The sequence below is a fragment of the Euprymna scolopes genome, chromosome 17, assembly GCF_053919585.1.
Source record: "Euprymna scolopes isolate OS-2025 chromosome 17, ASM5391958v1, whole genome shotgun sequence".
Taxonomy (NCBI): Eukaryota; Metazoa; Mollusca; class Cephalopoda; order Sepiida; family Sepiolidae; genus Euprymna; species Euprymna scolopes.
Window position 1 is genome coordinate 11,413,990 of NC_136498.1, and position 12,488 is coordinate 11,426,477.

At 32.6% G+C, this 12,488-nt stretch overlaps 1 protein-coding gene across 1 annotated transcript in view; it reads right to left on the reverse strand.

The window, feature by feature from the left end:
* LOC145296661 (uncharacterized) overlaps nucleotides 1-12,488 on the reverse strand; it is a 214,994-nt gene that overhangs the window by 50,997 nt on the left and 151,509 nt on the right. The window contains exons 25-26 of the mRNA XM_080142600.1: nucleotides 11,547-11,624; nucleotides 7,367-7,695 (exon numbers count right to left, since the gene is read on the reverse strand). Coding sequence (XP_079998726.1) covers nucleotides 7,367-7,695; nucleotides 11,547-11,624 — 407 coding nt within the window. The remainder of the gene's footprint in view (nucleotides 1-7,366; nucleotides 7,696-11,546; nucleotides 11,625-12,488) is intronic.

Consider the following 12,488-nt stretch of genomic DNA (forward strand, 5'->3'; position numbering starts at 1 on the left):
TATTTTACGACTGAAGACTCGTAAAACACAAAAGGAATTTCAGTTCTTTATTTAATGTTACAATATTTTCTCATGCTCTTTTTTCTGTGCCGATAGTCTCCGTTATGTAACTCGTTTTGATGATAATATAGGATTGATAAATCTAAAAATATTGACATTTATTAATTTAGATGAAATTTTAACTTGCAGTTTTAGATTTGTACTAACAGAGAGATCCGATCTTGCTCAGGATTGAATTAGAATCAACGAATGTTTCACACTTCAAATAATTTTATTGTCATCGAAATCGGTGAAATTGGCCATTTTTCAATCAAATTGTCCAATGCACCAGGTGGAAGCTTCACATGCCTCCCCGCAGTTACTCAGTTCACAAACGTTGTAGTCTACATTGCACTATAGAGAACGTTCTGTTGATTTTATATTATATGATCTTTTTGTTGATATTATATCACATGAGTTTTTATATTTTAAATAATGACTTGAATTAAGGTTTAAAGTGTAAAAGTGTCATGGTTCAGTTGTGCCATGGTTCGAAAGCGCCGTTGTCTTAGCAAAAAAACTACAGTTGATTTTATACATTGGGTTTTTCTGTTTGTGAGATGATAAAACTTCTCAAATACAGTTCTGCGTCAGAGTGTTAACTTTGATCAAGATCGCACTATTCCTTCTTTAATCAGAATTTTTCAATGATCGATTTTTGGTACATATCGAGGGGCATTCAAAAACAAAACCTGTCTAAGAACATTGCCAGACACATAAAGTACATTTATGTGAAATTTAAAAAACAAAATCGGCCCAGCCGTTTTCGAAACAAGAAGGAACTGTTACACACACACACACACACACACACACACACACACACACACAAACACACACACACACACACACAAATTTCCCTTTATATATAAACAGAGATATGGAATCTTGATGCTATTAAAATGTATATTAAGTTCAAGAATAATGCAACCTACGTACCCAAATTCTTGTACATATTAAACTATTAAATAGTTTTAACACAAATATGAAGTTAAAGCCGACTAAATTATTTGGGGCTATTAGATAATGATTACCCATTAATTTATTTATTTTTTTATTAATGTTTGAATTCATATTTTGAAGGATAACATAAATTATAAATCTACTAGCTGGACTCCAGACGTTGCCTGGTTGTATAATACGCTTAAATACGATATTTTAATTCATGCATATTGTGTATGTATTATTATAGAATCAATCCTCTATTGAATATTATATATTACGGAAAATAATTTCGCCGGTTGACTAATTTGCAAATAAATAAATAAATGAATCAATAATGATAATGTCGTTCATCAAATTCCGTCTGTGTTTGTTTCAGCTGATATTTGGGTTTGAGGATCTTGAAAATAGTATTTCTTCACTTATACATAAAAATAATTTTTATAGCGGAATTTTTTTACATTACACCGGCCATTTGAGACTTCCAGGTGCTGTATGTTCTCTCCGCTTATCTGGACATTGTTTCCAGTCGTTCTTTTGAGACTGAACAGAGTTTTTTTCATAATAATCAATAGATAATTGACTCTGCTTTAATATAAAACTCATCATTCATTATCGATGATAAATAATCAGCATTTTCTGCTTGGTGCAGATTGTGAACTTACGTGACTTATTTTTCGACATTCCTTCCGATCCAGGGCACGTTAGTTGATGAACGCCCAATTGCTGAGCGCTGTCCAATCAAAAACATTTTCTCTCCACCTTCTCCTTGGCTTTCCTCTGCCACTTTTACCTTCTAACATACCTTCAAAACCTAACTTTGACAGGTAAGTGGTTGATCGTTTGACATGGCCGAAAAGTTTAAGCGTTTTACTTTTGATTTTATCAAATAGAGAGAGTATGAAAATAATTTGATGGAGGGTAAATATTTTATTTTTTTGGATCAGCCGATTTTGAAACACCTCAATGCGATTGGCGGCTAGTTGTTTAGTCCATGTGATACAATCAAGGTCATATAAAACTACTGGGAGGACATAAATTAATTAAACTTTTACTTTAACACTTATCGACATCCTTTTTGATTTTAGAATGGGGCTGTGTTTTTTGAAAAGCTACTCAACCCAGTAGTAATAAGAAGATGTATGAAATCTGCATAAATTAGAATATCATATTTAAGCGTATTTTACGACCGGGCAACACCAGGAAGCCTGCTAGTAAAAGCAGTGTAGATTATCTATTAACATTATGTTTTCTTATATCATCTTGGTAGAATTTCTAAAGGCACAGATTGTTTATATATATAACCATTTTTTCCTTGAATTTTCTGTAAATAATCTATATATTAATACGATAGCGTGTGTGTAATTTTGTGTCTCATACTTACATCTTTTTTCTTCTGAATAATTATCGTTTCATTGTTATGACGTTCAATATCTTGTAATAAATGATTTTACCAAGAATTCTTTCTAAGTTTCGGTTTCGGTTTCGATTATAGCTGATGACACTCAAGTTATCTATTTCTTTTTAATAAATAATTTTATAAAAATTCTTCAAAGGTTTAACAAAAGAGCCACAATAATATCAGGGCGTCTCCATTTATGTTGAACATCCACAGAATGCCAACATCAATCTTTATACCTATAATTCCGTATTCCTTTGGTGTGTAGTGATATTCATATTAAAAATCCTATTTTTCTATTTATTTAAAAAGAAAATACAATTTTGTTATATATGAGTTATCGAATTGCATTCATTAGCAAAAGATCTAACTAATTTGCATATTCTTTTAAACATTCATTTTTAATTAATTCCCTATTAGTTTTTTCAGTTTTCTTATAGGGTGATCACCTTTAGTTAACTATTACGGGTAATTATATTCATGCAGATATTCTACATGATTTATGCTTGCGAAATATTTGCGTAAAAAGCTTACAATGAACACAAAATCGTTTCCATATATATTTATGTATACGTATATATTTTGTTTCATCTATCTGTCTATCTATCTATATATCTATAAAAGTGAACGTGTCTGTCTGTCTGTCTGTCTGTCTGTGTACATTTCCCTACACAATAACTCTGTCAATTTTTAGTCTATAGACTCGAAATTTGAAATACCGGGTACTGAGATTTGGGAAAATCGATGTGACGGGTGTCAGCCAGAAATTTGGCTGTTAAGGGGTCAAATTTCAACGATTTGACCTTTAAGAACTCTACCAAACTCCTCCGACAATTTTGGGTCTAGACACTTGAAATTTTAGATATAGGTTCCTTGAACCTGGATCTAATTTAATAAAGTGATTTGAGCCCGAAACTATAAATTTTAAGGGGTCATAATAGGGGTCAAATTAAAAAAGAATTTACTCTTTTTTTTTTTGCTCAGCATACACCTCCAAACACCCGGGCAACGCCGGGCTGAAATGCTAGTATATTATATATGAAAGAGTCCGCTGTAGAATTTCTATAGGTCCCGCTAATTTCTATTAAGTAATTAACACAGTTGTAGGTATGTGCGTTACATTACGGATGTCACTATGTCGGATAGGGATTATATCAGCTAGTGTTAATGTTAATGCGCGTCAAACAAAGCAGTAGTAACACAAAGTTTGGGAAATAAATGAGTTCCCATGAAAAATGCACAAGTTAAACGCGTAAAGTTGAATGAGGTCAAATAGATTTAAAATAGAGTAAAACAAAGAGATGCCAGTAAAGTGACGCATAACCTCACAAATATCGAGATGGACAACTTTTTCCAGTTCGTTTGGTTAAGAAGAAAGTTCTATTTCATTTTTCATTTTGAGTTCAAATGCTGTATTTTCAAAAAGTTTTCGTTATAATACCTTTACTTTATATATCATTTTAAAGAGCGTTTTTTGTTCTATCTAATCATTTAAGACAATTATGTTTTTCTTTCAGAACGTTGAATACAAAGTGAAAAAAAAGCAAATTCGCACAATTTACATATTTTAATTCAAGCTAGGTCGAAAAGCTGCTAAAACAGCTTGCGATATGAACGAAGCGTTTGGCCCAGGCACCACTACTGAACGCGCAGCACTAGGGTGATTAAAAAAATTTCGTGGCGGTGACGAGAATCTTAGAGGTAATAATATCTAATAAGTGTAGTGATCGGCCATCAGTTTGTTTTTTGTTTTTTTCATATAGGCGTCACCACTTATCAAGGCCGATAGGCCACTCAAGGATAAGGGTTAAAGAGTGTATAGCAGTTAAAAGGACAATATAGTAATCATTAGTAATGGAAGTTCGGTAAATTTGTTAACTTAAGTGGAACGGCTCATCAGAAACTTGTTCACGTTGGACTTGAAGACAACCATATTATAGACAGCTGGAAAGCAGGAAAACGGAAGACAATTCCACAGGCGTGCAGTTCTAAGAAAGAAGCTTTGTTCATGGAATCTATGTTTAGGTTTAGGCACAGATAAAGAGTGGGGGGGATTATTGATAGTGTTTTCAGCTAGACGAGTGTTTCTTGTGAAAGTTTGGCTAGTGGGGACCATAGCCTGTTGTTATGTAACAACGATCCGTTACTTGACTAGGTTGTAACTTGCGATAAAAAGCGGATTCTTTACGACAACTGGCAATGTTCAGCTCAGTAGTTGCACCAGAAGAAGGTCATGATGACTTTTTGCTAGTCTGCGGCCGCTTGCATCCATTACAGATGCAGGCGAAACCATTACGGTGGAGAAATATCAACAAATGGATGAAATGCATCAGAAACTTCGATAACAACACTCAGCATTAGTCAACAGAAAAAAAAAACAATTCTCTTTCACAACAATGCCAGAATGCATATTGCTAAACCGACCCTGCAGAAGTTGAATGAATTGGGCTATGAAACTCTGTGTCATCCGCCATACTCTCCAGACCTTTCACCTACCGATTATTACCTTTTTCCAGCATCTCAACAACTTTCTGCGTGAGAAATGCTTTATAAACCTAAGTGATATTAAAAACGCCTCAGCTATTTCATCACCACCAGAACGCAAGCTTTTTACGTTGCTGGTACAAATACACTTGTTTTGCATTGGCAAAGGTGTGTTGATTCTGATGGTGCTTATTTTGATCAATAAGTCTTTGTTTTAGCCAAGATATGTTAAAGTTAAAAACCGCAAGAACTTTCTTGTGAACCTGATATAAGACGATGCATGAAGCAGATTCTCATTATTGTGGTCATAACTTCAGTTGTTATTTTATTTTCAGAAACTTTCATAATCGCCAAGAGCAAAATGTTCTCTACGGCACAATGATAAGAGCATTTTGGAAGTAGTTATACCCGACTTTCCTTGTGACAAGCAAACTTTAAAAAAAAAAATTGTCATAAAAAACATGGCGATATCAGAGCATGTTTCTAATCAGAGTAGATTTAAATGGAGTTGACGGTGTGTTGCTAAAAAGCAAAGGCAACCAGGTTAAAAAGGTTAGATCAATGGTGACTGACACTGTCTGTTAAAAGATTAAAATTTGGAACAATATATTTAGATTTAATAAAAAAAATATATAAATATCTTTGTCCCTCTATCACTCACCCTCTTTTTCTTTCTCACTTTTTCTACCTCTCTTTTTATCACCACGAGAAAACATTTCTAATTTAGTTAGAAGTGCGACTTTTTTTACACAGGCATCACCACATCATCAAGGCCAAGAGGCCACTCGAGGATAAGGGTTAAAGAGTGTACAGTAGAAATTGGACAATATAGTAATCAATTCGGTAAATTTGTTAACTTATATGGAACGGCTCATCAAGAACTTATTTACATTAGACTTGAAAACAACCATATTGTCGTCAGCCGGAAAGCAGGAAAACGGAAGACAATTCCAAAGGCGTGCAGTTCTAAGAAAGAAGCTTTGTTCATGGAATCTACGTTTAGGTTTAGGCACAGATAAAGAGTGGGGGGAATTATTGATAATGTTTTCAGCTAGACGAGTGTTTCTTGTGAAAGTTTGGCGAGGGGGGACCATAGCCTGTTGCTTTACTGGAATCAAGGTTTTTGATTAGCTTGACAACATCACGTACAGATATATGTATATCACATAGCATGTTTTCTGATACAGGACTTGCTGAGAATAGCCGCATATCAGCTCATCTTTAGAGACTTTGAAATATTCCTTAAATATTAAAATAAATTTCTATCTAGTCCAGTTGAATAACGCTAAATTAGTATTGATTATGGCATTTACTTTCAATCTATTTTCATTAATAAAATGTGCCTGCCGCTTATTTCATGCAGTGGGCACTGTTCAACTGATGAATACTGTTACTAATGACGCCTAATGATGTAAAAACTCGACAGAAGTCCAGAAGAGAAAACCTGTCAAGCAGATGTAGCAGACGACATATCAACCCCTTGATCTATGGTTTTATGTATTTTAACACGCAGGGAGATTTTTGTCATGTCCAGGACATAACAGCCGTTCCAGATACATCCTTAAGACATAGACACACCAAGTTACTCTTTCTAAAAAACATCATGGTTATACTGCCACCTCTCAAGATCTGTGTTTGCTATGTTCACCTCGTTATCCTTAATAAAATAGTTAATTAGTCAGTTAGGAAAACACTAGTTCATCTGGAAAAATGGTGGGATCTTTCTATCGATCCGGTAGATATCTCACTGCTGATGTATCTATGTAAGAGCCAGGTACGTCCAAGGATGGAATACTGTTGCCACATCTGGGCAGGAGCTGCTAGAAAGGACTTGTCCTGCCTTGATAGAGTTCAAAATAGACTTCGTAGCCTCGTAGGAGATGTCCTTTTCTCTTTCTTGCAACCTCTATCTCACAGAAGAGATGTTGCGAGTTTGTCTCTGATGTATCGTTATTTTCATTGAAAGTGTTCGACTGAGCTTCAATCTATGGTCCCCCCTCGCCAAACTTTTACAAGAAACACTCGTCTAGCTGTAAACACTATCAATAATTCCCCCCACTCTTTATCTGTGCCTAAACCTAAACGTAGATTCCATGAACAAAGCTTCTTTCTTAGAACTACACACCTGTGGAATTGTCTTCCGTTTTCCTGCTTTCCGGCTGACTACAATATGGTTGTGTTCAAGTCTAACGTAAATAAGTTCTTGATGAGCCGTTCCATATAAGTTATCAAATTTACCAAATTTTCATTACTAATGATTACTGTATTGTCCAATTTCTACTGTACACTCTTTAACCCTTATCCTTGAGTGGCCTCTTGGCCTTGATGATGTGGTGATGCCTATGTAAAAAAAAAAAGAAAATCTCCTGTCTTAATTATTTCTATCTAAAACTAAACATTAAAAACTCCTAGTCGTTTCTAATTTCCTTTTCTACCCATATAAAAAGAATGAAAAAAAAAATGGAAACATTCCACGTATTTATTATAGCATAAAAGTTCACTTACATTTTACCGTTCTGCATAACTTTGATCCTCCTCGCATAAATGATTGCACCTTTGATGTTCTCCTTCTTAGTCCATGTCGGGTAATCCAGACTCCCCTTCAGAATCACCTCGGTTCCGATTGGATGACTAGCGTGCTTGTCAAGCACTGCACGGATTGTCACGTGCGCAGTTCCCTCTGACGACCACTTTTTCGGTCCGTTCTTCATAAACTCAAAGAAATTCATGAATATGTCTTTGTGTGGGCCTGGTGGGCTATTAACAAGTGGATTGACCCAAGGTGTTGTCTTCTTCGGCGGTTTAGGAATCTTGGGTGCTAGTGGTTTCTTTTCCTAGGAAATAAATAAAAAACGATGAAATGTTACATAAAGAAGTGCTTAAACATAATAGAGGCTCTGATTGGGTGAGCGTTGTAAAGAGTTGACCGAAGGTGTTTGTTTAAAGTAAAATGTATGATTAGGCTTCAGCAGTAGAAACGCAAAGACAACTGTTTTTGCAACCTTGAAGTGGACATGATTAAAAGAAATATAACCAAAATATATTTCCGCCTCATGAAATCATCACTAATGAAAGGCATAAAGTACTTGATCTTTCAAAAGCATTGGTCTTATTTAAAAAAAAAAACGGTATCTGATATCGAGCTTAAAACCCCTTGATCAAACTTTAAGCAAATTTTATATATAATAGATTCTATAAGAATTTGTCACGTGAGATTATTGTCATGATTTCAGATTAGACAAATAAGATAATCAAGTATTTACAATATAGATTCCTGTTCTGATACCAGATAGAGAACTGAATGATGAACCGAAAGTCACACACACTTATAGCAGGGTGCGTTATTTATTCTTGTGCTGCACTTATCTTTTCTCTCCTAAGTCAATGAAGGAGACGATTGTTATTTTTTGTCCCAACATTAAAACACAGCATTGTCGTTGTGGGGAGACCAGTAAATAGAGACTAATGTGCATAACATACAATAATCACGTAGACAAGAAAGTTGTTGCGGTTTTTAACTTTTAAATTCAGATCAACATATCTCAGCTCAAACAAATATTTACTGATCGAAATAAGCACCATTAGAATTAACATATCTTTGCCAACGCAAAACAAGTGCATCTATGGCATTAACGTAAAAATCTTGCATTCTGCTTGAGATGCTTTAAAAAGTGATAGTCGGTAGGTGAGTAGTGTGGAGAGTATGGCGGATGAGGCAGAGTTTCATCGTGCAATTCGTTAAACTTGTGCAGAGTCAGTTTAGGAACGTGCAGTCGGGGCATTGTTGTGGAGGAGAATTGATTAATGCTGGACTATGGTGAAGTTTATGATGCATTTCATTCATTTGTTGACAGTACTACTTTGCTGTTATGGTTTCGACTGCATTTTAAAAAACTGTAATGGATGAGACCAGTCGAAGACCACCAAACAGTCAGCAGGAATTTTGTTTTGGTGCAACTCTGGTTTCAGGTGTCATGGAGCTTCTAACCACTGAGCTGAGCATTACCCTTTGTCGAATCCACTTTTTACCACAAGTCACAATCTGGTAGAGAAACGGGTCCTTCTTGTTACATAAAAGAAGGAAAGATGACACTTCATAATGCGTTTCTTTTGGTTGCCATTCAATTCGTGGGGCACACATTTATCAAGTAAGATTTTTGTCTTTCCAATCTCTTTTAAGTGGTTGAAAATATGTTGTATACGTTACAGCTAATATTTTTGTACAATACTGCATTATCATAGCCTTCAAACACAACTCCTTACATGCTATGCATAAACTGGCAAATACTCATGAGTGATTATTTTTTCTATAGAGTAACAAATCTGCATAACATCAATTAAACCCAGATTGCTGTAATTACTAAGGAGTTTTTTTTATCAAGTACCACTCATTATGATCAAACCTGAGAATGAATAGCATGAGAATTTCTAGATTTTTGCTGAAATATTTACAGGTTTTTGAAAAATAGAAACTATAAATAAGAATTTCTAGATTTTTGCTGAAATATTTACATGTTTTTGAAAAATAGAAACTATAAATAAGAATTTCTAGATTTTTGCTGAAATATTTACATGTTTTTGAAAAATAGAAACTTTAAATAAGAATTTCTAGATTTTTGCTGAAATATTTACATGTTTTTGAAAAATAGAAACTATAAATAAGAATTTCTAGATTTTTGCTGAAATATTTACATGTTTTTGAAAAATAGAAACTATAAATAAGAATTTCTAGATTTTGCTGAAATATTTACATGTTTTTGAAAAATAGAAACTATAAATAAGAATTTCTAGATTTTTGCTGAAATATTTACATGTTTTTGAAAAATAGAAACTATAAATAAGAATTTCTAGATTTTTGCTGAAATATTTACATGTTTTTGAAAAATAGAAACTATAAATAAGAATTTCTAGATTTTTGCTGAAATATTTACATGTTTTTGAAAAATAGAAACTATAAATAAGAATTTCTAGATTTTTGCTGAAATATTTACATGTTTTTGAAAAATAGAAACTATAAATAAGAATTTCTAGATTTTTGCTGAAATATTTACATGTTTTTGAAAAATAGAAACTATAAATAAGAATTTCTAGATTTTTGCTGAAATATTTACATGTTTTTGAAAAATAGAAACTATAAATAAGAATTTCTAGATTTTTGCTGAAATATTTACATGTTTTTGAAAAATAGAAACTATAAATAAGAATTTCTAGATTTTTGCTGAAATATTTACATGTTTTTGAAAAATAGAAACTATAAATAAGAATTTCTAGATTTTTGCTGAAATATTTACATGTTTTTGAAAAATAGAAACTTTAAATAAGAATTTCTAGATTTTTGCTGAAATATTTACATGTTTTTGAAAATAGAAACTTTAAATAAGAATTTCTAGATTTTTGCTAAAATATTTACATGTTTTTGAAAAATAGAAACTATAAATAAGAATTTCTAGATTTTTACTGAAATATTTACATGTTTTTGAAAAATAGAAACTATAAATAAGAATTTCTAGATTTTTGCTGAAATATTTACATGTTTTTGAAAAATAGAAACTATAAATAAGAATTTCTAGATTTTTGCTGAAATATTTACATGTTTTTGAAAAATAGAAACTATAAATAAGAATTTCTAGATTTTTGCTGAAATATTTACATGTTTTTGAAAAATAGAAACTATAAATAAGAATTTCTAGATTTTTGCTAAAATATTTACATGTTTTTGAAAAATAGAAACTATAAATAAGAATTTCTAGATTTTTGCTAAAATATTTACATGTTTTTGAAAAATAGAACCTATAAATAAGAATTTCTAGATTTTTGCTAAAATATTTACATGTTTTTGAAAAATAGAAACTATAAATAAGAATTTCTAGATTTTTGCTGAAATATTTACATGTTTTTGAAAAACAGAAACTTTAAATAAGAATTTCTATAAATCGATCTATTCTGATTACACTGTTTATACTTACGAGGCCATCCTGACCTCTAGCGGATAAGAAGATAAACGATAAAATAAATGCAGTTTTCAAATCAGTATCTTATAAATCGATCTAATAAATAACGATGTTCAAAGAAAGCCGTCCTTTTCATTTTGTGTTTTCTTCTTTTTTTTGTCAGGGAAACTGCCGTTACGTAACAAAATACTGCAACTCTAGAAAATGATTGATGGACGAAAAGCCAAAATAATGACGCCAATGAATAAGTGTAAATTAAGGGTATCACATGATTTCCACATGAAGATAATTGTGTCTCTTTTTCAGCAAACCGTCGAGCAGGACAATCGCGCAGAAGTTATTTGGGGTTGGTATGGGCATATGTTAATTTGTATAGTGTCGAAGCATCTTCCTCCCTATTTCCTTCCTAAAGTATCTCTTTCTCTAATCCCTGTAATTTGTCACTATCTTAACCAATAAAACTCCATTAAAATAAACTTGGATGTTCATGTAAGTTGTTGTTGTTGATGATGATGATGATGGGGGTAGTGACCTGTGTGTGTTACCGGATCATACATACCTCATGTAGGTTACCTCTTTTGGCAAAGATAGGATCTGTATTTATGAGGCTATGTTGCTACACACAAAAAAGAACACACACACATGCATGCATACATGCATACACACACCAAATATAACATACATTCTATGAATCGGAAGGAGCAAATATTTTTGAAAAATGATCAAGTTCTTACAATATAGATTCCTCTCCTGATACCTTCAGAAACTCTCTTGAAATGTTGGGATAATTCTGGCCAGGAACGCTTCCTTCTCTGGAAAAAAGGAAAAATATAATAATGTTTAGAAGTCATGAAAATTCGTGTTATTACAATTTTTTTCACATTTTTTGGAGTGTTTGATAGTTGTTCACAAAGGTTTGATAAATCTCTGCTCCCACCATCTTTGCTTGCCTTTCATTGTAGATAAACACGGAAATATGTATGCAATTTCGAATGGAAGCTTTTATTTAATCCATTGGGGTAGCGTACTATTTTTCCATCAACCCTGACCGGGTAGAACTCTTAAGTAATTCCTAATTTTGTGCAACGGATAAATGTGATAAGTATAATCAGTTCAAAATTATAATCTTCTGAAGGTTGGACGTGCAATCCTCAGTACACGTGATACTAAGAATACAATTACAAATTACTTAATCTTTCTAGCTATTCATGGTTGACAGAATAAGAGCAAGCTATTTCCACGGATTAAATAAATTATTTCGTTCAATATTCTATACAGAGTTTGTCATAAAGATTTCCAAGCTTGATAACACTCACCTGAAGAAGGTCAGAGGTTTCATCAGCCAAAACGCTGTGAGAATAGCATTCGAGATGAAAAGAGTAGTCCAAATAATGCACATCAATTCTCATCTCCAAAAATTTAAATCATAAAATTATGATTTCATTTTCAAAGTTGGACTTAAATAATATTTAAGCTGACAAATCAAACTTTGATTCTGACTAGCCAATTTTCATTTATTATCGCTGTATCATGTTATTACGCTTTACAATTTCTTTTAAAAATTACCTAAAAATAAAACTCTGTAATGGGACAAAACTCATATCTTTAATTAAAAAAATATAATAAATGTTTATCTTACAACTAACACTTTTTTTCTATAAGTATTAAGCTGTATA